This window comes from Hermetia illucens, chromosome 6 (genome assembly GCF_905115235.1).
Source record: "Hermetia illucens chromosome 6, iHerIll2.2.curated.20191125, whole genome shotgun sequence".
NCBI classification, from domain to species: Eukaryota; Metazoa; Arthropoda; class Insecta; order Diptera; family Stratiomyidae; genus Hermetia; species Hermetia illucens.
In genome coordinates, this window is record NC_051854.1 from 35008931 (window position 1) to 35036807 (window position 27877).

The 27877-nt window shown below is 39.0% G+C and overlaps 1 protein-coding gene across 9 annotated transcripts in view; it reads right to left on the reverse strand.

Moving 5' to 3' along the window:
- Positions 1-27877, reverse strand: part of LOC119658869 (ATP-dependent 6-phosphofructokinase) — an 89460-nt gene that overhangs the window by 49721 nt on the left and 11862 nt on the right. For 3 of the 9 annotated variants that reach the window (XM_038066630.1, XM_038066632.1, XM_038066633.1), the window contains 5 exons: positions 21975-22316; positions 21765-21919; positions 21506-21614; positions 5379-5462; positions 2108-2296 (listed from right to left, as the gene is read on the reverse strand). In XM_038066630.1, coding sequence (XP_037922558.1) covers positions 2108-2296; positions 5379-5462; positions 21506-21614; positions 21765-21919; positions 21975-22316 — 879 coding nt within the window. Of the gene's footprint in view, positions 1-2107; positions 2297-3163; positions 3273-5378; positions 5463-18804; positions 18914-21505; positions 21615-21764; positions 21920-21974; positions 22317-27877 lie in introns of all 9 variants that reach the window. The other 6 variants (XM_038066636.1, XM_038066639.1, XM_038066634.1 and 3 more) reach the window with 3 other exon arrangements.

Consider the following 27877-nt stretch of genomic DNA (forward strand, 5'->3'; position numbering starts at 1 on the left):
CACTCACAGACCACGAATTCTCACCAAATTTCGTGACAATCGGTTCAACCGTTACGACGTAAATTGGATGTTGCAGACAGATATATACGAAACCTTAGAAGCGGTGATGATTAGGGCATAATTCCATGGCCAACTCACAGTTAACATCAAAGGCTTCATAATCAATTCTAGATGGATGAAAGCTTTTTTATAACAAATGAAAGAAAACGATTTTTTAATTTCTGTAATGGTTCCTTTTTTTGTTTGGGATATGATGGATTCTAAGTCCACATCTACTTGATGTTGGACCAGACCAGATGGAGAGCAACCTACTCTCACATTTTTGGTCCAGGGACCCCTAGTTTTGGGCACAGTAGTTTTCAAAATATTGGAAGAAAAGTGACTAATGGGTTCGTTCAGGGCAGAGGCAACTTATCAGAGGTTGCACCGCCTAGATCTAAATGAAAGAGCTCGATTACTTTTTGAAACCGACCTTATTTCTGATACCAGATAAAACATAGGGGAGTGGTGAAACAAAAGGTGTGCCCCAAAAACTGAATCATGGGGACATTTTGGTTCCCCCTTTTTAAGGTTTTGTGTGAAACAAAACCTTATTAGAATCGAGACGGTGTCTGTCTGTCCGTCTGTCTGTCTGTCTGTCTGTCTGTCTGTCTGTCACACCCGATTTATTCGGAAACGGCTGGACCGATTGTCACGAAAATTGGTGAGAGTATGTAATCTGGTGATCCCTTTACATGCAGTAAGTGGCGCCATCTTGTGTTAAGTTTAAGGGGGGCTCCCCGTACATGTGAATGGAGGGTGCAAATTTTTTTTTCACAGAATGTAGCCATGTAGGGTATCAAATGAAAGGTCTCAATTAGTACTTTTCGGATCTGGTTCAATATTTGATATTAGATGAGACATAGGGGAGTGAGGGTTCAAAATATGACCCACAAAAAGTGTAACAGGTCTCATTCTCAGAACCTATCCAACCGAAAAATCTGAAAAAAATCACAGTAGTGCATCTCTACGAAATCTAGGCCTCAAAATATATCCGGTTCCGATATCTGCACAAATAAAGTTAATAATAGTATATTTCCACATTTTAGAAATTTACCCGGCACCCCCCTTATGTTCATCCCAGAAGTACAAAATTTGGCATGTGTGTAATGAAGGATATAATGCACAGTTTGGTCAAGTTTGAAGAAAATCCAATTATTATTAACAAAGTTATAGTGGGTGAAACTTTACAATTTTTTGTGAATTTCGCGCACTCTACAACCCGCATGACGTCATCAGCACATATCAATTCCTCAATACCACAACGAAATGAATTCTTATGAATTGGGTCGCAGAGAATTATTTTGTTTTAGTTTTTTAGTTATTTGTCAACCAGATGTGTGTATGTAGGTATATAATATATGCGTGCTAATGAACTTTGCGGGTAGTGCCTAATTCAGTTAGATATAAGATGTAAATCGGAAATATGGGTACGATAAATTTAGATACGTGCATATATGTGTACAGTAGGTAATAGGCAGTTTGTTTGTTTAGGGTGAGCGTGATATCTATGGCTCTAATATGTACGTATGTCTCGTAGTTTGGAAAAATATGAAGGAATATGTTGGATTTGTAACTACATACAGACAGAAAAATGTGCGTCTCTTACATAAGATGAACACAAAACCTTTATACCCGAAGCGCGAGCTTCCGGTATTCCGACTTGTTTAATTATTTATATAACAGTATGAATAGGTGTGCATATGTATATGCTAATCAAGTTTGCGCGTTCGAAAGATATTTGATGAAAACCCACTGATTCCAGCCTAAGCCGAATTTTATATATTTATTTATAAATAAATATGGATATGGATAATTCAAATTCGGAATAGCTAAAAAAATGACAATTGTTTAAAATCCAGCATACACAATACTTTTAAACTAAATAAATTCGACAAGGCGATTTCCCAAATGAATTACATTGCGGTTCACATCATGACTACTGCTATTTTTTTCAGAAATAAAGGCGTACAATATATTGAATTACATCTGCTATTACTGTAGCTTATTTAATTTGATGGGTTTTTTCTAATTTTCAAAAATGAAAACGATAAAGCGTCGCACTTACCAGAACTCGATCAAAAGCACTTGGATTGCCACCACGTTGTACATGACCTAAAACTGTAATTCTTGTATCTTGCTGCAGTTTCTCAACAACTACTTTTTTGACGTCTTCTGCGGTTATTGGCTTCCCATCACGGTCAATGGCTCCTTCAGCAACAATGATAATATTCAAACGCTGACCAGCGCTGCGTTCCTGCATATCAAAACAAATGGAAAAATTTAAAGCCCGCAATTTTCAATATGTACACGAGTGCTAAATATAAATGTAGTGCAATAATTAGAAAATTGCATGAGAAAGGAGAAAGAGGAAGTCTATGATAATTAAAGTTTAAAATGTATATGAAGAATAATTTTATGTATTCGAGAAAATATGAAATATCTGTTTTGATTTCACAAAAGTCAAAAAGCCATGCTACAAACTAAAAAAATGTTTGATGCAATATTTTAAGAGTGATATTGGCGAAAGTATATTAACTAGAAAATAAATTTAGTTTCATGTATATATTACTCTTCATACTTAGCCGAATGTTCAAACATTAAAATGGCACTTCCTACTATAAACAAACAAGTATTGAAATCACATTATAATTGAAGGACAAAACTATGATCTTATAATGAATACATCAAAATTGTTTGAAATTTTCTAGAGAAAGTATATGTTATTATGAAAAGTTGTAACCAAGAACCCAATCATCATCGAAATAATGGTAAAATTAAACGAGGAGTTGACCTCATTTTATAATATCACGCCGAAATTTTATGGAAAAATGAAATTGTAATAAAAGGATACGATCCAATTGACATTAGACTATTATAAAGACAAAGCTTGTCTCAACTATAAAAATTAATTTACATGTCAAAAGGTTAGCGCTGTTTTTCAGTACTCTCGGGTTTATAGAAAACTTGAGTTTTTTAAATATTGCAAATAAGGTCTAGTCAAAAATGTTAGGATCATATAATAAATACGATCACTATTATGGTTATTATTTAGTTATTATTCTTATTTTCAAATTTTCAATTTATTACTTTTTTAGACATACATATTTTTTCCTACGTCTACCTGAGCTAATTTTTCACATAACGATATTTGCCAATCATTTGGAACTGGATCTTCGGGTATGAATACATAATCAGCTTCACTAGTTAAGGCAGTTACTACCGCTAGGTAACTAGAAAACACAAATGAGAATTGACAAAAATGTGCGTGTTATACATAAAAATTATATACAAATGAAATTTTCATATAAAAAAAATGAAGAAGAATATATCAAATTATCAAGTTTATTTGGATTGAAAGCAACTGAATCATGAATTTCGAAAAGGATTCATATTGAACTTGCAACATTTTTCCAAAAGACACAAAAAACTAAATAATTTTACATTGTTTGAAAACTAAATACGGAGATTTTCCTCAAAGTGCTACGTATTGAGTTGAACAAAACATACCCAAATAGGTTTCATTCTTATGAGATTCTAGGACTTTTCGAAATTTGTGATTTAATTATATATGTCTCTTCTATCTAATGCAAAAGGACAGATGTGTGCTCAAAACATATTTTTAATACAAAAAACAGAGAAGACTTCTTCTGTACGTAGCTAGAAACTCTATCTCTCGCCTTGTATATGCACCTTTAATACGTAAATTCAGTTTAATGTGAAATGAAGTACAGTAAACTAACAGGAAAAATGCAAGTTTTACCTGCTATAACATTGTAATAAATAGTAAATAAATAACTATACAAGCAGATTGATATGGGATGCAATTTCCGATTTTTTTATTGAATAGATACTGAGATGTGTAACATTTATAATATGTATAGAATTTCAATGTTAGTTGAGCCTTAATAACAGAAAACATTGAGGTAGAATATTTACCTATAACAAACTCATCTTTTCAATTTCAATAAAGTACTTCACATATACCTATTACAAAGATCTTTACGATAAACTGGACACTCGGGATGATAAAAGAGATCTGTATCGATTTGACAAAAGCCGGCACCAACGCACACAGGATATCGAACTCAACTCAAGTCAAGGAAGCAACAAAATGAACAGAACCAGAGAAATCAACGGGACCTGATGACATCGCACCTGACCTCTGGAAAACGGAAACTGGGGCCCAACACTGTGGATTAGTGAGTTCTTCAATCGAGTTACTGAGGAATGCAAAACACCAGCAGACTGGCAAAAAAAGTACCACAGTTCCAATATGGAAAAAGAAAGATAATCCAGTAAAGCGTTCAAATGATAGTTCGATCCGGTTATTGTCCCATAACAAGAGGGTTATTCAAAGCTTTCTTGACAACCGCGACATCGTTCAAACAACCGTGAATCAAGCCGCGTTTGCCAAGAACTGCGAGAGAAGCATCGTCCTCTGTACATTGCATTTCTGGATCTGGATCAAAATGACAGCCTCATGCAACACCGTCTTAAATTGAATCTAAATAAAATTGAATTTTTGACAACCGATCCGCAAGAAACAGGCACAATCAGAGCCAGTGGAAGTGACCTGCCCAGAATTGAGTGATTTTAAAATCTCAGGTCAATGTTATTAGCCAATGGAGAACTGCGTTATGAAATTACTTCACGCGTTAGCGCAACCGGGATGTAATGGCATTTCACAACTGGTGTTCTTTGTGATCTACGTATCAACGAACGTCTCTAGGCTTAAAATTTACCGCAATGTCGTTCGCCCTATCGCCCTCTACGGTTCTGAGTGTTGGCTGATTGTGGAAGACAATTAACGGCGTCTTGCGGTAATGGGGACGAAGATGGTACGTTAGACTAGTGGCGTAACATGATCACATCCGCGATCAATGTGAGGTGGCACCTATCATGGAAAAATTGTGAGAGAGGTGTTTTCGATGGTATAGTCACGTAATTCGCGCTAACCTCGCGACTGCATCCAGATCAGGTATTTGGTAGAACAAAACGGCGAACTGATCAAGGTGAGTCCACCTCGCTTCTGAAAGGAACAAAGACTGAAGAAGAGCGAAAACGCCACGACAATATTGATTTTAAGTGTACAGTTTTTTCTCTTTTCATCCCAAATCACCCCATCACTTGATAATAAAGTTGATAAAAAGCGAGGTTTTGTTTCGACTTTTTTTTTATACGACGAAACACCTTAGTAGTCTAATGCACTGTCATCAAACAGGTAGGTGGGGAAATTAGAATGCGAGGATGATTTGATAGTTACAAGTTGTTTTGTAGTGAAATTTTAGAAAAGAAAGTTTCCCTATAGTCAACATATTTGGAAAACGTCTGCTCACTGTATAGAAGAGAGGGAGTGGGGGGCGGTGAAAGTGACCATTACTTTTGCGGAACCATTCTGAAAAGTATCCCAGCTGAAAAGTCTGAAAATGTGAAACATTACTATAATAAGTAATAAGATATCATACCACTTTTTCAAAAAAGTCATATTAAAATGTTATGTGTAAATAGAACGCATGCATCGTAAGCGGATAAGCAATCACTTGTTGCCGGTAAGCTATAGTCAAGTATATATCTATATTACACATTTGCAAGACAAGTATATAAACCGACTTAAGATACATCCATGTGTTATGCTCAATATGTAATATCAATATTTAATGTTTTAGAGCACTCCATGTGAGAGGGTAATTCGTTTTTCGAATAAAAGTAAACCGGTTACAATTTAATTTACTGTTAATTTCCCATGTAATTGATTTCCCTTCATACTTTAGCAAACTTAGTGTATTTCGTTAAGACTGGCATATTTAAAAAATCAAATGATTATTTACACTATATGAGATGAAATCGCCCACGAAAATAATATTTTCCCATTGAACAGATTCGAATACCAAAAGTAACAGGATACACGCACTATAGATAGTGAAATCAAAGTAAGAATTTTTCGGATGCAATAAAACCAATGCTATATTACGCTAATACAGAAATAGATAGATTATATATATGCACCATAAACCAGGGTTGCACCTTCGATAAGGAACGTGAAGTGCTATAGATAAAACCCTCACAAGTTTTTCACCACATCATAAAAGACAAACACTGTATTGATCTCGGCTAGCTTATTTAATCCTTGGTCTAGCACCGGAAACATATACGCATCAATTAGCAGCCTAACGAAAACACTACGAACCAATTTTTCTTGGAGCAAAGAATCTGCATCTGAAATAATTTCTCTAGCAGAAAGCCAGCGCAAAGCAGCCAATAGAACAAGCAACCATAACAAAAATAGATTCTCAAGCGATGCTCGGCGTAGGCATCACCTCGACAACTGCCGCTACCACTTGTGCTACGAAGAGCGATGATGCCTTGTAATTTCACATTACATTACAGAACATTAGTTTTCAGAGAAGTAATATCATGACCGCTTTTGTAATGCGATGATATTAGGTGATGGGGTAGTGATGTTAGATAATGCTAGGTAATACCGTAATGTTAGGTGATGAGGTAATATGAAGTGGTGGTGTACTGTTTGGTGATGTTTTGGTCGCGCTCGTTGATATTAATTACATTTTAAAGGGACGTGGCACAACGAAATTTTGTCTCATTAGGTACATTGATGAAACTTTGCATATTTATTCCCAAGTATCAATGCAATACAAAAAAAAATGTTTCCAGATTTTTCCAAGCTCTTTTTTAAGCTGGTGGAATTTGAAAAGCCACAAAAAATCACTGCGTAAAGGATTTTAAAACACTGGAACTTCTGAAAACAAAAAAAAATTGTGTTCGTTGTTATCAAAATCCCTAAAGATAGAACCTAAATGAAAATCTAATGGCGGCCGTTTTTTGAAAAAAGCATATTTTTTGGTGCCATAAAATTGATGAAAATCGCAAAATTTTCGGAAAATCTTGTTGGTTGATTGACAATTTGACAAAATCGCATTTGAAGTTTTTAAATGGTATTTTTAAAAGAAAAACTTACTTAAAGTCAGTTTTCAATGCCCGCACCGTATAAGATTCCTTTCTCTTGTGCATAATGTCCAGCTTTCTGCAATCTTTTGTTTTTCGTACTGCTTCTTTAGAAGCCTCAGCCAAACAAAACAACGCTTTAATATGTCCTTTGATGTTAAATTTTCGGATATAGGCTTCAAAATAACTTTTACCTCATTATTTACTCTTTGTTTTTCTTCAGCCTTTGCCTTGTTCACATGTTCGACTCGTCATGATCGATTTCGCTATTTGGTACTATCAAAAGCCTGATGCAATCGCGAGGCTTTCAAATCCCCATCCAGCGTATCAAGTCACCGCTGCGTCCGCTGGTCTTTTGATCGCTTACCATCGACCTCGCTTTTCAGACCAACCTTGACAAGTGAATTCTGGTTAACGCAAATTACGTGACCATATCATCGAAGACGCGTCTCTCGCAATTTTTACACGATCGGTGCAACTCCACTTCGATCACGGATATCCACATTTCGAATGTGATCATGACTTGCCACACCACTAGGCGCACGCAACAGATTCGTCTCCATTACCGCAAGACACCGTTCATTGTCTTTTATAGTTAGCAACACTCAGAACCACGGCAGGACGGACGACATTGCGGAAAATTTTAAATTTGAGATCACAAAGAACACCAGTTGTGGAACGCCACTTCATCCAGTCTGCGTTAATGGGTGAAGCAATTTCATAACGGAGTTCTTCATTGGCTGGTAGCAAGTCACTGCCGCTGACAGTGATTGTGCTTTTTTCATGGGGATCGGCCGTCAACAATTCAGGTTTATTTAGACTCAATCTGAGACCGTGTTGCATGAGGCGATCATTCCATTTTTGAACAAGTTGCTCGAGATCATTTCTGCTATTAGACGCTAGGGAAATATCATCTGCACGTACTATATAGGCCGCTGGGCGTTGGATGTCCTATGTGACAGTGTTCATAGCAAGAACAAAGAGGAGTGATGAGAGGGGGCTTCTTTGATGAACACCAACAGAGACCCGAAGCGGCTTTAATACACCCGCCGCACTTCGAACTTTACTTTTCAGATCGTGGTAGAGCAACTAAACCCAGCGCACGAGTTCTTCTGGCACGAAGTGTTGTCGTAGAGCACCAGATGAATTCGTGTGGTACAATGTAAAGAGGGTGATGCTTCTCGCGGTGTTTCTCCTTGCGTAACCTCGCAGCGTGTATTGCGTAAAAAGTTACGCAGTTCTTGGAAAATCCGACTTGATTTAAGGTTATTTCAACGATTTCGTGAATATGATTGTGAAGAATGTGTTCAAAAATCTTCATGGTATGGGAAAGTAACCGGATCGGACGGTAATTTTGTTTTTACATATTGGAACTCTGGTACTTTCTTACCAGTCAGGTGGTGTTCTGCCATCCTCAATAACCCGATTGAAAAATTCACTGAGCCACAGTGTTCGGTATCAGCTCTTCGCTTCCCGGCGTCGTCACTTCCTCAACTTCAGTTGCATTGACATGTGGAACTTCTCCTAACGGAGGATGAATAAATTCTTCAATTGAAATCTGCTCGAAAGATTCTCGCCATTTATCCGCCGCGGCTCGTCGATCGATAAGCAAAGTACCGTTCTTGTCAATAACGAAATAGACGTGTTCGATATCCTGCGCGCGTTCGTTTCGGCTTTCGGCAGGTCCATACAGGTCTCCTTCGCCATCCCGAGTGTCCAGTTTACCGTAAAGATTTTTGTAATGGTCCGCTCGGGTAACAGCGATCGCTTCCTTTGCTTCCCGGTTGGCATTCTTATAAATTTGCCAATTGGCCAGCGTTTTATAGTCGAGAAACTTCTGATACAGGCGATTCTTTTCACGGACCTTGATTTCAACATCGTCATTCCAAAGCCAAGTATCTCAGTTGATGTACTGTTGGATCGTGTCTTTAATGTGGTGTCACGATTCTTCTACATTCATAATGGTTGGCTCATTTGCCGGTGGCTTGCTTCGCAAGACGGCAATCAGCGGCCGATGTTGAGATGCGATGGTCTCATAGGGAACGACCTTGCAATCACTGGCGGTGGTAAAATTTCGGCGTCTTCTTCTCATATAGTCGATTTGCGTTTTACTATTCCCACTATAACTCCGCCATGCTATTAACATAGTATGCTGGTCCCAAGCCCAGGTAAAGGAGGAGGGTTTGAGGCAACGTACTCTGTACTATCCTCAGTAAAACAAAAATAAAAATGCTGAGATCAGGGAAAGAGATAAATAGAGTATAGTTGGAGTTATTCTACTATGCTAAATCCTACCTGATCTCTCTTGGTGACAGGCCCCGCGACAGGTCGACCAAGAAAATGCATAGAATGTCGTTACAAACATGATGATCGGATTAAGTCACAGGCCTCGGAGAAATGCTAGGGCGTCCACCTCAGTCGACGCGGCAGGACGGGCCCCGGTCCTGTCGAGAAATGGGCAAGGGTTCTTGACGCATGGACGACGTCAGGACGTAAGCAAGTTAGTCCGCACACAACGAACAAAACAAATACGTGTCTGCACGCTAAATGTTGGTACCCTAACTGGAAAGACCGAGGAACTCGCAAGAGCCCTTCGGAAAAGGTGCATTGACATCTGCGCTCTGCAAGAAACCCGATGGTCTGGTTCCAAAAGCTGCGACATTGAACGCGAACGCGGTAAAAATGGCTACAAACTTCTCTATTTTGGTAACCCACACACTCAATATGGTGTTGGCATTGCCATCTCAGAGGGTTTCCGTGATGCCATTAAAGAAGTCGAACGATTTGATGATCGGCTGATGAAGCTCACCATTATATCAGCTGATCGCACTATTCACTTCTTCACCGCGTATGCACCACAGACAGGCCGACCTGATGCCGAGAAAGATGCCTTCTGGCAACTTCTCGATGAAAAGACTTGTCATGTGCCTGCTGACGATTACATAATCATTGCCGGCGACCTTAATGGTCATGTGGGTGAAAAGGCAGACGGTAACAGGTGCCATGGGGGAAAGGGGTTCGGAGCGCGCAACGAAGGTGGCGAGCGTATAATCGATTTTGCGGACACCCATGACCTTGTACTTATGAATACATGGTTCATCAAACGATTGTCTCATCTTCCCACATTTTATAGTGGGAACAATAAAACGCAAATCGACTATATTCTCATAAGACGTCAACATTTTACCACTGTCATTGATTGCAAAGTCGTTCCCTATGAGACCATCGCACCTCAACATCGGCCGTTGATTGCTGTCCTGCGAATTAAGCCACCGATAAAACGGCGTGAGGAACGCACTGGCCCGCCGCGCATTAAATGGTGGCGATTTGGTGAGAAGAACGAAGAAACGGTCTCACTCATACGATTGCCAACCATTACGAATGTGGAAGAATCATGGAACCAAATGAAAGACACGATCCACAAAGCGGCCTCTGCAACCCTCGGGGTCACCAAGCCGGGTAAGCGGTACATCAACCGAGATACTTGGCTTTGGAATGATGATGTTGAAATGAAGGTCCGTGAAAAGAAACGCCTCTACCACAAATTTCTCGACGATAAAACGCCTGCTAATTGGCAAATTTATAAGAATGCCAACCGGGAAGCAAAGAAAGCGGCCGCTGTCACCCGAGCGAACCATTTCAAAAATCTTTACGATAAACTGGACACTCGGGATGGCGAGAGAGATCTATACCGACTTGCTAAAAGCCGTGATGAACGCACACAGGATATCGAACACTTCTGTTGTGTTAATGACAAGAACGGTACTTTGCTTACTGATCGTCGAGCCGCGACGGATAGATGGCGAGAATACTTCGAGCAGATTTCAACTGAAGAATTTGCTCATCCTCCACTTCCACAATCATTGCCGACGTTTGGAGCAGTTCCACCAGTCAGCGCAACTGAAGTCGAGGAGGCAATAAAACAAATGAAATCGGGGAAAGCAACAGGACCTGACGACATCGCATCTGAGCTCTGGAAAGCAAAGAGCTGGGACCCAACACTGTGGCTGAGTGAATTCTTTAACCGGGTTATTCAGGAAGGAAGAACACCATCTGACTGGCAAGAAAGTACCACTGTTCCAATATGGAAAAAGAAAGGTAGTCCAGCAGAATGTTCAAATTACCGTCCGATCCGGTTACTTTCCCATACCATGAAGATTTTTGAACGCATTCTTGACAACCGTATTCGCGAAATCGTTGAAATAACCGTGAATCAAGCCGGATTTGTCAAGAACTGCGGAACTACTGACGCAATACACGCTGCGCGGTTACTCATGGAAAAACACCGTGAGAAGCATCGCCCTCTTTACATTGCCTTTCTGGATCTAGAGAAAGCGTTTGACCGTGTACCACACGAACTCATCTGGTATGCTTTACGACAACACTTCGTGCCAGAAGAACTCGTGCGCTGGGTTCAATTGCTCTACCACGATCCGAAAAGTAAAGTTCGAAGTATGGCGGGTGTATCAAAACCGCTTCGCGTCTCTGTTGGAGTTCATCAAGGAAGCGCCCTCTCACCACTCCTCTTTGTCCTTGTTATGGACACCGTCACACGGGATATCCAACGTCCAGCGCCCTACACACTGCTTTATGCAGATGATGTTTTCCTAGCATCTGATAGCAAAAATGATCTCGAGCAACTTGTTCAAAAATGGAATGATCGCCTCATGCAACACGGTCTCAGATTGAATTTAAACAAAACTGAATTTTTGACGACCGATCCCCATGAAACAGGCACAATCACTGTCAGCGGCAGTGATCTGCCCAGATCTGAGCGATTTAAATACCTCGGGTCAACGCTATCAGCCAATGGAGAGCTGCGTTATGAAATTGCTTCACGCATTAACGCAACCTGGATGAAGTGGCGTTCCACAACTGGTGTCCTTTGTGATCGACGTATCAACGAACGTCTCAAATCTAAAATTTATCGCAATGTTGTCCGTCCAGTCGCTCTCTATGGTTCTGAGTGTTGGCCGACCATAAAAGACAATGAACGGCGTCTCGCGGTAATGGAGACGAAGATGCTACGTTGGACTAGTGGCGTCACACGTTTAGATCACATCCGAAATGAGGATATCCGCGATCGTTATAGGGTTGCACCGATCGTGGAAAAGTTGCGAGAGAGGCGTCTTCGATGGTATGGTCACGCAATTCGTGCAAACGAGAATTCACTTGCAAAGATTGGTCTGAACATCGAAGTCGATGGTAAACGACCAAAAGGCAGACCTAAGCAACGGTGGCTTGATACGCTGGATGGGGATTTGAAAGCCTCGAGATTGCACCCAGATCAGGCATTCGATAGAGCCAAATGGCGAAGCCGATCACGACGAGCCGACCCCGCTTGTGAACGGGACAAAGGCTGAAGAAAAAGAAGACTATAAAATGCAGCAAGATGAGACAATCGTTTTATGAGCCAGGTATTCATGAATACAAGGTCATGGGTGTCCGCAAAATCCATTATACGCTCGCCACCCGCATTGCGCGATATGAACCACTTTATCCTATGGCACCTATTACCGTCTGCCTTTTCATCCACATGAGCAGGCACGTAGCAGGTCTTTGCATCAGGAAGTTGCCAGAAGGCATCTTTCTCGACATCAGGTCGACCTGTCTGTGGTGCGTACGCAGTTGTCTTCAGTTGGCGGGACCTCCAACTCGCCGATGTTCTGGTTGTTCAGTAGCTCATTAAAGTACTCAACCCATCGCTCCAATATACCCATTCTGTCGGAAATCAGATTTCCCTCTTTGTCTCGGCAGGATGAGCATCGAGGTGTATAAGGCTTCATGTTGCTGAGTTGTTGGTAAAACTTCCGCGCCTGGTGCGGTTGCTCCCTGTAATTTTCTAGTTCACAGACCTGTTGGTTCTCCCAGGCTTCCTTTTTCCGTCTGTGAAGTCGCTTCTCCGCTCGACGGAGTTCGTGATAAGTTTCTGCGCGTGCCCGCGTTCTTTGAGAATGCAACATTACTCGGCATGCGGCATTCTTCCGTTCCGTTGCCAGCTTACATTCATCGTCAAACTAGCCGTTCCGACTCCTTTTGCGGCTGGGGCGAAGTATGTTTGTGGCCGTATCCATGATAACGTTCTTCAGGTGGTTGTGAAGATTATTTGTTGATACTTCATCTCAGGTCCTCTGTTGAAAGCGGTCATTGCGGCATCCATTTCCCTCTTATAGGTGTCGCAGAGGGCTGTGTTGTGGATGGCTTCAGTGCTAAGAAACACATAACCATAAACAGGTCGGAATACCGGAAGCTCGCGCTTCGGGTAGAAACCTCAACGCACATTTTTCTATCCGTATATAGCTACAAATCAAACATACTCCTTCATACTTTTCCAAACTACAAGTCATATGTACATAATACAGCCATAGGTGTTACTCTCACCCTAAACAAACAAACTGCATATTTCCGAATACTGTACATATATGCGTGTATATAAATTGATTGCACCCATATTCCCTATTTATTTCGTACGTAGAAGCATTCATTTTTACATATATAGAACATATATTAAATACGGCTGGTTTAATGTATAAATATATCTATCTGAATTAGACACTACCCGCAAACTTCATTAGCACGCATATACTATATACCTACATACACTCATGTCTGTTTGGGGTAATTGACATTCATATACAAATGACTAAAAAACTAAAACAAAATAATTCTTTGCGACCCTATTCATACGAACTCACTTCATTGTGGTATTGACGAATTGATATTTGATGATGATGTCATACACGTTGTAAAATGCACGAAATTCATCAAAAATGGCAAAGTTTCACCCAATATAACTTTGTTAATAATAGTTGGAATTTCTTCGAACTTGACCAAGTTGTGCATTATGTTATTTCTTGCACCCATGGCAAATTTTGTACTTCTGGGTTGGACAAAAAGGGGATTGCCGGGTAAATTTCTAAAATGTGGAAATATACAGTTATTAACTTTATTTGTGCAGATATCGGAACCAAATGCATTTTGAGGCTTAGATTTCGTAGAGATGCACCACTGTGATTTTTTTCAGATTTTTCGGTTGGCTAGGTTCTGAGAACGAGACCTGTTACAATTTGGATGGTCATATTTTGAGCCCTCACTCCCCTATGTTTCACATGATATCAAATATCGAACCAGTTTCGAAAAGTATTAATGGAGCACTTTCATTTGATACCCCACGTGGCCACAGTTTTTGAAAAGAAATTTGCAATTTTTGTGTTTACCCAAAATCTTAAAAACTACCGAATGAATCGCAATTATTCTAATTTGCGGACCCTAGAAATATGTTCTGAGTAAGTTATGAAAATTTCAAAGAATTTCGTTGGATAGATTTGCAGTTTCGAGAAAAACGCATTTAAAAAGTAGAATGCGATTTCTAACCATAAAATCTTAACTGACCATCAATCTGCTACACCTAGTCCATAAGGATTTTGGGAAGAAACACAAGTAAACCCTTGGCTTCAATTTTTATGATTTTAGCGAGGTCATTCGAACCTCATTCGGACCGATAAATACGCGTTTTATTACGGCTTTATTAATTAGAAATCGACCCAAAAGAGGAGGAAAATTGAGGAAAATTTCCTTTCGTAACTTAAAAATCAGCTTAAAACAATAAAACACGGTGAGCAACTCGACCGTTTGAAGCAGGCGATTGACCAGAACCGCCCAGAATTGGTCACTAAGAATGGTGTTGTGTTCGACCTCACATATTTTTGCTGGCCCACCAGAAGCTACGGGAAGCTCGGATGGGATGTCCTATCGCACCTACCGTATAGTTCGGCATATTTGACTTAAATCGGATAATTCTAAGTAAGGTAAATAAAGCGTCAAATTTGCACCACAAATACGACATTTCTTTTCCCCCAACCCAATATTCTGACTCCTGTTTCCTGGTATTCGACATTCAGAAATTAGAAAGAAGTCTCGGGAAACAATAGATTCACTCTTTAAATAAATACAAAAGTCTGGGTGTGCTGGGGTTATATCAGTTAAAAAATTCATATATCTACTCCAATAATCGCACTCCTCAACTCAAACCTTACCTGTAATTCGCACCATAAATTCAACAAGGTCAATTCACAGAATAATTTTTCCCAATTCTATCCACATACAATCAATCACCCGATCCATTCCATACTCTAAAGATAATAAAATTCGCGAATTTGCCTAGAGGTCATCGGCCATCGAATAACGCCTAGGCATCAAATTTATCTTAAGCGCAACATTTATTTGAGAAAAGAACTATTTAAATGCACACCTGTGCATTTTCGTTGCGAGATAAAAAATTTAATTAACAAGGGCAGTTTTAGTTAGTTGTATTCAAACCCTGAATAAAAAAAGATTCATTTCCGACAATCAGGTTGTTTCATTTGAGACTCCATTACTTTGCCCTGCTTCCGACAATAGCATGAATATATGTACATATTGTCTCATCTTAATAATAATAATAATCCTTGGTGCAACAATCTATATTGGATCAGGGCCTTGAAGTGTGTTAGAGCACTTCATTCAAGACCGTTGCGGTACACCATAGTAGACTGTAGGGGGCAATGTCGTCAGCATTTCGCTCGCCCGAGTTTATTATCCTGATTTGACTCAGGTACTTATTCACAGCTGAGTCGACTGGTATCCGACGTCAAATCACGATACAAATCCGACTGCTACCAGTGAGATTTGAACCGCGACCTTCCGTACGATAGCCTTCTGCTCTAACCACTCAGCTATCCGGACACTATCTCATCTTGTTCACTAAAATCAGGAGGTTATCACCCTCATGTGTTTTCGACTTGCTAAAATGTTGCTCACATGTAATAATTACGTGCCGAATCTTTGAATATTTAAGTTATGTGTTTCATTCCATTTGAAATTTCTACACATTTTGTCCAGAACATATTTCACCGTATAATTGTTTTTACGCAAAACCCTAAAATGATCGCTTCGACGTACATACCGACTTACATACATACGTAATATACAATACTCATATTGGTTGCATTTGCAAAACAGAAATGTATACACTATACGCACAGTACACCGCATCCACGTGCCATCGAATATTGCCTCACAAACTGAGTTGACTCGCATCTCGTTGAGTCGGATGTGTAGTGTGCTCATTGTGCCGATGTGCTGTCACATCAATTGAGGCGGTTCGATTTCGTCGACTCGCCCCTTATGATGTATCGACTCACTTACAACAATGGACTGAGTAACACAATTGAGCCGACCATCTTATGAGGTATCTATCTTTACCTCTAATGGACAGCATCACGTTGGAACCGTTGTGAGGTAGTTCGATCTCTAGGTGCTACGATAACCAGTAACCTGGCTCCACCTCCTGTAGCCGCTTAACAACAATATATGGCGACAGCAGGTTCGAGTAGGCACAATGAAATGATTCCATTGTTTTGTATGTCGGTTTGTCCGCCTTGTGTATCGTTAGAAAAAAAAACAAAAAGTGGAAAACTGAAGGCTCGGTACTTCAGGTGAACAATACACTTCTTGTGTAAGAATAGTTGAGTGCAAAACTATTTCACTTGCACGTAACTCAATTCTCACTTTAGTAGGGTATTGAGATTCCGTGTTTACACAAAAACAATTTCACCAAACTTGGTAGAATCATGCTTGATACCATAGTCTATATTACTTCCATCTGGTGATTCTATGATCAACTAAAGGGGTGTTTCCATTTAAATTCGCAGAAATATGGTAACATACTTCTATAAAATTTATTTAAGCAGATATCGTTATGGAGGGTTTCAGGTCTAAATACCGTACAGGGATAGCTTCGTTATTTTTTCCAGCTTTTCCATTGGCTACTTTCTGGGAATGGCCCCGTGAAATAAACGACGACTTTCCAGCCTCCGCACTCTCCTTCTTTACAAATAATGTCAAAACAAATATTGGATTTGGCAAGTACCAATGACGATTTTTCATTTGACATCTCATATGCCTATTTTTACTAAAAAAATTAAAGACCTAAGGAGGGCAGCGAGAAAAGCGTAATCTACCAGATAACTTGTACGGATTGCGAAAAATCATACCAAGGGCAAACCATAAAGCTAATAACAATGAGGGTCAACGAACACATAAGTAAAGCAAATGTGTCGATAAAGAAAAACAGACCAATGCATGTCCCCAAATCATTAGTAATGCATAAAACGGAAGATAATTTAAGAATAATTAAGTGAGTGAATGACTTCGAAAAATTAGATACATTGGAAAGCCTCGTAATCATCATAATCTATAGGAAATCTGGGGATGAAAGGTATTAGTAAGCAATTAAATAGCTAGAAATTAAGATTTAGGTTTAGGCTGGATTATTAGCAGATCAAACTGAAACTAACCGAGGAAGAGGGCAACTGGTCCTCGAAATGTCGACATGTGATAAATAAATTTATTTTCCGCCATTCAAGGAAAATGTAGCCTTGTTTTGTTATTATAACTGTATGAAGGGGACTGAGGAAATGAACCTCTATATTTTTGGCTTCTACTACAAAATTACAACCACGCACAATACATTGTCTAGTCAACAAAAATCGAAAATAGATAATATTGGTATGGTTGGACGAGTTGCTTATTAATTCGTTTTAAAAAGCAGTCCTTAGACAATTGTTAAATATGAATGTAACATTGTTTGACTCTTCATCCATGATGACTAGCAATCGATGCGGTAGAAAAAACAGTCCACAACGTATCTTATCCGGTGAAGTTCCTCCTTTTATGGATGAAATCACTCGTCACCGTAACATGCGAACACCCGCTGGGCTCGACGGTCTCCCCGCAGAGCCACTGTTACTGATATTATTTCTTTTTGCTCGGAACCTCCGAGCTTCGCGAATATCTGCTAACTTTTATTGAAGGTAAAAATTGTATGGATGATGCCTATTCTTTTTGGATAATGCCCCGCGCCATCCATTTGCGAGTGAATTGTAAACACAAAGCGCTGATATTCAAGTAATATTTTTGCCACCAAACATGACAACCTTGATCTAATCTATGGACCAGAATGTTATCCGCATAACCGAAATAAGGATTACTGTCAAATATTGTCGGATGAAACAAAGTAACAAATTCACTTGCCTGAATAGTGAAATTATATAATAGTTCTAAAACGATAGAATGCTGTAATTTCCCAATCTCGTTCTCCAATATCCTCTCTCCAAAAATAGTTCATATTTTATTATCTAAAAAATCGTTATAATAAAAAAGAATAAAACTTTCATATTTACTCTTCTTTTTTTATAGACATTTTGCAACATCTCTCTTAAAATAATGTTTCGAAATAACGAGCAATTCTGAAAAAGTGGTCTGTTTTATTATGTTCGCTATTTCGAGATGTAACTGTATACCTATACTACTACTTAATAATTTTTGATAAGCGGTCTATCTTCACCTCTCCATTTGTCATTCCTTCAATTATTTTATCGCGCCTTTGCGCGAATTGCAAAAGGAGAACCGTAGTAAAAATTCAAAATGGTAAGCAAATGCACCTAAAAAGCGTTTTTATGTATTTACTTGATGCAAACAACATAAAGTGGATTCTGATGATAATGTCTCTATGTGCATAATTTCAAATTGTAATTACTTCATAGCTACAAAAGGTATTAACAAAAGCAAAAAAAAAATATAGTAAGCCAATAGCACTAAATAAAAAAAGACCAAGATATCTGCTATCAGAGCCAAGAAGGAAAGCAAAAGCGCATGAAAGTGAAATCAAAATAAAAAAAGTACATCATTTGGCTTGTCGTAATTAATGAACATATACAGCCATAGGAGTAAATTTTATTTTCACTTATAGTGCCTTGCCTGAGACATCTGTTGTGTTAACCTTTGTGGCCAATCAGCTTTTGGTGGACTTTCTGGGATAAAAATATAATCGGCCTCTGAACACAAACCCGCTACCAATGCTAAGTAACTGAAATATTATAGAACATTAGGCAGTTTAATCGTTTAATATTACCCTACCCTATGTAAAGTATTAAATTCCCAACATAGATTGCAGATAGTAACGATCGTTCTCATATCTACAATATAAATGACCACATTCCCAGTTCCAATTCAAACCTGATATTAGAGGGAGAAACCACAATAAGAGGTAATCAGAATCGACTTTTGTTGCATAGATCGTTAACTTAGCTATCCCGAAATATGCGATTATTAGCGAAGAACTGAGCGCTTATGGGGTACAAGCTCAGGCTTGAGAGCCCAAGAACTAGTCGCTTTATGTCCTTACGTAATCGTGTAGCGATATGTAAACAACGTATTTATAAACACTTGGCGTTATTCCATGCTACGAGTGAATTTGTATTTATTCCGTATTTTGTCTGTGATTCCAAACACGTTTTTCTTATAATTATTTTTTTTTTCGCATTTAAAATCAGGGATGTGCTTTTTTTCAAAATTAGTGAAAACAAGACGGGAACCGGAAGCTCGGTACTTCAGGTATAAAACGTTTTGTTGAATTTTTATGTAACAAAATTTGGGTAAACGATGATTTCATTTATATATAGCTCATAGTATATACATGTAGGTTGAATATATCCAATATTGAATTCAGTGACCTCAAAAATGGTGAAAATTGAAATATTTTTTTTCCAAAAAGAAGCAAGACTTTTAAATTTAATTATGTGTACTTGCATTCAAGTTCATATTCTTCTTAGTAATGTAAAATAAAAATATTTTTGGTTTCAGATTAAAATTGAATTTGCTACATGCTCCATAGTTGGAGAACTCTATGACCTTCAGCGGAGTTACTTCGCGAAACTTTGTTGCTCATAGGTTGTTCAAATTCAATAGAATTCCAATTAATTTTTGCCGCTAAGAAAAATCCCAAATAAATACGTGACGTATTTTCACGTCAGCCTGGTAATGTGATTTTGCTCCCTTTAAGGGTTAATATTTGTTTCATTTAATTTTCTCAATTTTTTCTTAATAGCTTGAAATCTGCTAAAACATCCCCAAATTTATAATCAATAATGTATAAAAATAACTTAGAAATATTCTTAAAAGTATTTTCCTGGAGCACTAACTTTTCGATATTGCAAAAAGACTCGACGAAGCTTGACTTTAAACAGAAAAAAAGTTGGAGGAGCAAGATGTGGCTATGGAATGGGAATTGTATAGTGCAAGAATACCAGACTGAAGTTGAAAAAAACTATATGGACCATATTACATATTATGATTTCGAGAAAATTACAACGATTTTAAACTTTAGAAGGGTTTTTTTTTTCTCGAAACCATGTTTTCAAAGACAAAGCAGTGAAACTTCTAAAATTTCCATCAAATTGACTTGAAAATTTAACTTCTTCATTTGATTTCCACGATTCTCACAATTAAAGAAAAGCCTTTTTTTTAAATGAAAAATCAAGTAATATTGAAAATGAGAATTTATTTGCTAAGTCCATTCTGCGAAAAAAATCTAAAATTATAATCGTGTGTTTTTCACTAGTTAAACTCATGAAAGAAATGTTTGATGCTTCTAAATGGTGATCCAAAGGAGTTTTACTATATTAATTTTTTCTTACTCCTGAAGAATTGCTCAATCAATTAGAACACTGTTTGCAGATTATAATGGGTCATATAAGAAGTAAGAATTGCAGTCAATCGAAATATTCGCCAGATTCATCAATGCAGTTTGGCCATCTTAACGGTAGTTTGCATATGTTAGCATATGTTTGAATATCAATGGCTGACAATTGAAAAACTGAAAGCAAAATTGGTTTTGGCCAGCCATTGGCAGCGATACATCATATATAAAAAGCGATATGTCATATTAAAAAGGATTCTAGAGAACAAGTAAAATCGTCGGAGGGTCGACGAGAGAGGAAAGAGAACAAAGAAGTCAAAACTGATAAAAATTACTTGTAATTTACTAATTTTTCTGAGTGAAAGAAAACGAAATTAGCTAATTCTTTACCTCTCGAAAAAGGAGTATTCTAGAATATGGCCGTTTTACGCCAATTATCAAGCATCCACCAAAATGGATTGTTTTTCATACCATTAGCGGCAAACATTCGTAAGTTGCCTTTACTTTCTACAACTGGAATAAATTAATAAATTCCTGGGATGCCAAAAGCAAATTCAGCAGAATAAGATTTATCAGAAAGAATATAATTTGAAGAAAAATGTTCGATTTGCGTGTCAATAATTATCAACAAACAATACTCACGATAGCTCAAGATTTTAATCACATCAGAAATTTTCGAACATTGTACATTGATAGAGAAAATTGTCCTTTATATAACAGTAGAAAATTTAATCCCAATTTTTTTTTACTTTTGTTCAATTTCTCAACGAATGGAACTCAAAGATGGGAACTTTTTACTAAATCCCCAAGTTGAGTTTTATTTTTTTTGTCACTGTATCATTATTTCCCAAAAAATCAACAAAAAAATAATAGTAATATATGTATAGGTTCGTTTGAAACATCAAATGGAAATGATGAATATAGCAGGTTTTATGAGACAAGATTTGAAATAAATATTTGAAAATGATATAAATTGCTTGCCTGTAATAACTTATTGCAAAGCTTTTCGGGCCAATCGTATGGCGGCGGTGACTCAGGGCAAAAAACGTAGTCAGCTTCTGATATAACACCAGTTACAACCGGTAAATAACTAAAGCAATTATAATCAAATATATAATGAAATCCGTTCATTACAATTAATGAATACAACTGCCTTTAATATTATCCATTCGAAACATTTGGTCACATTTGACATTTATTCTAACGATGGAAACTAAGTATTTCAATCATGTTCACTTACCCGCAATGGCGCCCCATGACTTCCATAATGAATGTTCTTTGATGCGAATAAGCTGTACTCACAATTGCATCAATAGCTTCGATAATTCGATGCAAAGCCGAATCAGTTCCAATAGTCATATCTGTGCCACAAAAATCGTTATCAATTGAACCAACCTGAAATAAATTATTGGTTGACACAAAATATGAATAAATTCCACGAATCTCTTACCATCCCTGCGATGTGCAAAACTCCATATTTTTGCTTTTGTTCCGGCGTTATCTTTCCATTTTGTGCTAATTCATCCAGTAAACTACTCCATTCCAAACGAAATAAATTTGCTCCCGTAAGCGAACCATCGCCACCAATGACAACTAAATTTGTAATTCCTCTGTTTACTAAATTGTAAGCAGCCTTCAAACGACCCTCTCGTTTCCGAAAATCAGCACATCGTGCAGAACCAATCACCGTGCCTCCACGGTGAATAATGCTTGACACTGATGCCCAATTCGCGTCTTGAATATTGTCTCCACCATCAACCATTCCTTGATAGCCTTCTCGAATAAAATAGACCTAAGATGCAGATATAGATGATTAAGTTTCTTTCCTTTCAAACAAAATGTGATTTTGAAGGTGTTTTAATAACTATGCACAATATACAATATACTAATCATATATTTATTTTATCTTATATTCTAAGATTATTCCTTTATTAGAAACTATTGAGAGAAAAATGTGAAGTAAAATCAGGGGGATATTTTCAAATTTCCCCTCCCATTTCAAGTAAAGTTGAAAATAAACTTGTACTACACTTCGGGAAAACAAGAAGAACCCATTTTTAACAAACCCTTATTAAAATCGGTTCAATGTCTGTCTGTCTGTCTGGCACACGCATTTTTCTCCAAAACGGGTAAACCGATCCGAACGAAATTTGGTCGACAGGTGGGAACTATGAAATCCCACGCATACAGCGAGTGGCATAAATTTAGGTGCAGTTTAAAGGGGGGTCCCCATACATGCAAAGGGGGGAGTCAAAAATTTTTTCACCGGATATAGACGTGTAGGGTATCAAATGAAAGGTCTCGTACTGTACTGTACTGATGTAAACTGATATTAGTTGGGACGTGAATTGCAAAGCGCGTGAGTAAGGAGTCAAAATGAACGCACTTAAAGTGAGACAGGATTCATTTTCGGAGACTACCCAACCTAAAAATCCGAAAAAAATCAGGGTGGTGCGCCTAGATAAAATCTATGCCTCAAAATATGTCCCATTTCGATATCTGCGCAAATAAACTTACTAATAGCATATTTCTACTTTTTAGAAATTTACTAAAAAACCACCCATAAATTCATCCTAGGACTTCTGAATTTTGTACCAGCATAGAGGACAATATTTCGTATTTCGAGGAAATCTGGTCATTAACGCCAAAGTTATAGCCGTCCAAACTTAGGAATTTCGCGCGAATTTACTGCTTCCAAATCCATGCAAATAAGATGCTGACGTCATAATTAACCGGAATAATTGACATTTGCGTGAAATATTAAGTTCGCATTTATGAAGAATCTGCTTATCTGTAGCCGTCTGTAAGGTTTGTAAGGTGAAATCTAACCTTCGAGAGATGTCCCATTCCGGTATGTGCTCAAATAAATTTACTAATAGTATATTATCAACTATTAAAAATTGACTAAAAAACTCCCCTTAAGTTCATCCTAGGTGTACTAAATTTTGACATAGAGGACAGTCTCGTGTATACACATGCTAAGTTCCATGAAAATCCAACTATTAGTGTCAAAATTATAGAAGTTCAAACTTATCAATTTCGTGCTAATTAACAGCATCCTAAGTCATACAAATAAGATGCTGACGTCATCATTAACGAGAATAGTTGACATTCGAGTTAAATATTAAAACTGCATTCAAGAAGAATCTAATTCTCCCTAGCCTTTTTTATATTAGATGTTGGTTAGATTCTTGGCAATTGCTAATAATATTAAACTCAGAATGTGAAGCGTATGAGGTTGACTATTATCAATACAGGGCCGTCCATCAAATGATTTATTTAAATCGCTTTGTAGAGAATAGAGGGCAATGGAATTTTTCAGCTATGTGATACGGAGCTGTCGCGCACTCGTCGCTCCTCACATCTTTTTCTTTTTCTTCAGTTCACAAGCGGGGTCGGCTCGTCGTGATCGGTTTCGTAATTTTATTTTATCAAATGCCTGATCAGGATGTAATCGCGAGACCTTTAAATCACCATCCAGTGTATGAAGACACCGTTGTTTTGGCCGGCATTTTGGTTGCTTACTATTGACTTCGATTATTGAATGAAATCGTTAGCGTGAATTACGTGACCACACTATCGAAAACGCCTATCTCGCAGTTTTTCCACGATCGGTGCTCCGGTGGTGCTCCATATCAATCGCGGATGTCCTCATTTCGGACGTGATCAAAACGTGTCAAGCCACCAGTACAACGGAAACTCTCGCCTTTCATTGTCTTTTATGTCGACCAACACTCAGAACTGTAGAGAGCGGCAGACGGACGATATTGGGGAAAATTCTATATTTGAGACGTTTGCTGATACGTCGATCACAAAGAACACAAGTTGTGGAATGCCACTTCATCCAGGTCGCATTAAAGCGTGAAGCAATTTCAAAACGCAGTTCTCCATTGGCCCGAGATATTTAATTCGCTCAGTTCTGGGCAGGTTATTGAAGCTGACAGTACTGAGCAATTTAAATATTTGGAGTCAATGCTGTCAGCCAATGGAGAATTGCGTTATGCTTCTCACATAGGGAAACATAAAACCTTTTATACCTGAAGCGTCAAGCTTCCGGTTTCCCGACTTGTTATTTTATTATAGTTTGTTATTTCTGCACCTGTATTAGACCTTATGTAGTCAAATCTTATTGCGGAGTTAAAAAAAGTTAATAAAGGACTAGGAATCCCTCAATTCTCAAGCAAAAGTCGTAGTTAGGGAGCAGGCTGATTTCCGTTCTGGATCCTCCTGCATGAACCACATCACCACCATAATCTTATGCAGTGGACGGGAGTAGGAGTGGCATAGAGTGACGGACGTTTTCATCACCTGAAACTCTTAATGTTGCGATCATCACATCGAAAATGAATTGCAGTGATTACATTCATATCGGAAAACGAAACCTTCTTCTAGTTCGCATCCGTTTTTTACGTATTCCTTTGATTTGCAGCAGGAAAACAACGCCACTATCCATTGTAGCCTTGCAACAAAAATTGGTTTCAACAGAAACGAATAAGTGTACCCAGGCGGTCGACATCAAATCGTAACGGCAATTTTGTGGCGAACGTCTGCACGAGTCTTGGGTGCAAAATGTACCTAAACAATGAGAGTACAAGTCAGTTGAAAAGCTCAAAGCAGCCATATTCACAGCATAGGTAATTTTTTGCCAACATTTATTTTAAAATTTAGTTGGTTCTTTGCATGTTGGTATTTTTGTTGCAATACTACAATATAAACATGAGTTATGTAATAAAACTTAATCACTTCCATTTCTGTACCGTAATAAACGTTTTTATCTCTCCACCATTGTAGACCTTTTCTCAGAAAAAGATAGTGACTAAAACTTCGTTTTCTATTTGAACAGATGTGCTTTGGTCATATGTATATGATAGAATGTGGAAAGATAGGAATGTTTATATTTGAGAGAATATACCACATCTGAACATTTATTGTACTTAGATATTGTTCCTTATTTTTAGTCTGAGTCTTAGATATCAGTTCGCTTCGAGATCTCCAGGCGAGCAGACGTGTGCTGCGGATTTGAAAAAGAAAGTGACGGTTTTTTTTCTAAAAAACAGAGATTAAGTGGCGACAAGGAACAGTGCTCTGTTAGAGCATAACAACAGTGAAAACAGTGACAAAGGAAGTATAGTGCGGTGAAATATACAGTGTGTCTCAATATTATTAAGACACCGTATATTAAAGTACAATTTACATGCGATTTTTGTTTTCTTTTAGTGAACCGGAGAAATTCTGTCATCCACGCAGGACGAGCTTGGGGACAAGATGTCCGCCAAGAGGGCGAAGACCGGGGGCCCCTCTGACGAAGAGGGGGGCCCGAGCCCCGCAGACGAGAATCGAGCAAATCTGCTCGAGATAATTAAAATTCTGAGGGAGGAGATCGCGGAGCTCCGGGCAGAGCTCAGGGCAGAACGTGAAAATGACAGAAGGAAAACCTGCGAGCCGGACAGCCCATTGAAGTGGACGACATCGTGGGATGTGCGTCTGCTTTCGCCGAAGCTGTCTTGGTAGAGCCGAATAACGTAGAAGCCAGCAACATCGTAGCCGGCAATATTGAAGCCAACAAGACCGTAACCAGCAACATCACTGCCGCAACATCGGAAGACGAAGGCCCATTCAACTTCGTCACAAGACGTAAACCAAAAACAGAGCAAGGTTAGTGCCAAAAGTGTAAAAATTCGTGGATGCACTCCCCAGGCAAATATTACCCCAACCCCCGCTCAGAAACCAAAGAAACAAAAGATACCGGCAATTACCGGATACTCATTAAATGTCCCTGTTCTACTAAGGTCCCTTAAGGCAAAAGGGATAAAGGCAACTTTCAAGAACACGAAAGCGGATAAGACCCTCATTTTCGCCGAATCCATTGAGGATCACGGCAAAATCTTCGCTCTTATTAAAGAGCAAGGCTTAAACGCCACAACGAGTACGACTCAATCCCTGAGGACGCAGTCCCTCATTATTCGAGGACTACATCGTGAAACCGATGCTGCAGAAATTCTGTCGGAGCTCAAAGCTGAGCATCCGTAGCTTAAAATCCGGTCTGAAGCCAACTTCCTGACAAATCAGGACAAAGGAGAATCCTTCTTTCTCAATGTAGTCTCAATCGGGACTTTTTATAGTGACCTTCGAGCCCTCTCAAGAGCTCAATGACGCCTTCAAGGTGAAATACATTCTACACCAGAAGGTTACCTTAGAAAAAATAAGACCGTTGGGACAGATTCAATGTTTCAATTGTCAAAATTTTGGGCACGTTGCTCAAAATTGTACATCGGTGCGTTAAGTGCACCATAAAACACCCGCGTGGCGACTGCCCACGCCCTTCAACGGAGGTGCCGCAATGCTGCAACAGCGGCAAAGTCAGACATCCCGCCAGCTTCCGCGGTTGCCCAGCATATGAAGATATGCTGGCCCGAAAAGAAGCTGCAAAGCCCGCAAATCTAAAGAAGCACAGCAGACCAAACAGGCAGTAGCACAACTGTCGCAAAGTTTGGTCAAACCAGCCGTATTTTACGCCCAAGCCATGAAACAATCACTGCCCCGGGTGGCCCCTGCACCTCCATCTCCAACCAAGTCTCTCCCAAACCAGCCGGCTGCATTCCGTGAATTGGTTGGAGCCCTCACCTCAGCCAGCACGAATGAACAAAGGCAATTCGCTGCCATCAAACTTATTCTTAATTTATGGAGTTGAGTACCGTTACTTTTAACTCCGCGTCCCTTGTATCTCACGCCAAACATGCCACTGCCCAGGTGTTGATCGACTCTCTCAAAGCAGACATTTATTGCGTTTCGAGACCCATCTTAAAAGCAGGCATAATGTGAACTTCACCGGATATAATACCATCCGGGACTTTAACAACACCGGCTCCGTCCTATTATCAAAAAAGATTATGAATTCGAGGAAGTCATCATCATCATCAACGGCGCAACAACCGGTATCCGGTCTAGGCCTGCCTTAATAAGGAACTCCAGACATCCCGGTTTTGCGCCGAGGTCCACCAATTCAATATCCCTAAAAGCTGTCTGGCGTCCTGACCCACGCCATCGCTCCATCTTAGGCAGGATCTGCCTCGTCTTCTTTTTCTACCATAGACTTTCCGGGTGGGATCATTTTCATCCATACGGATTAAGTGACCCGCCCACCGTAACCTATTGAGCTGGATTTTATCCACAACCGGACGGTCATGGTATCGCTCATAGATTTCGTCATTGTGTAGGCTACGGAATCGTCCATCCTCATGTAGGGGGCCAAAAATTCTTCGGAGGATTCTTCTCTCGAACGCGGCCAAGAGTTCGCAATTTTTCTTGCTAAGAACCCAAGTTTCCGAGGAATACATGAGGACAGGCAAGATC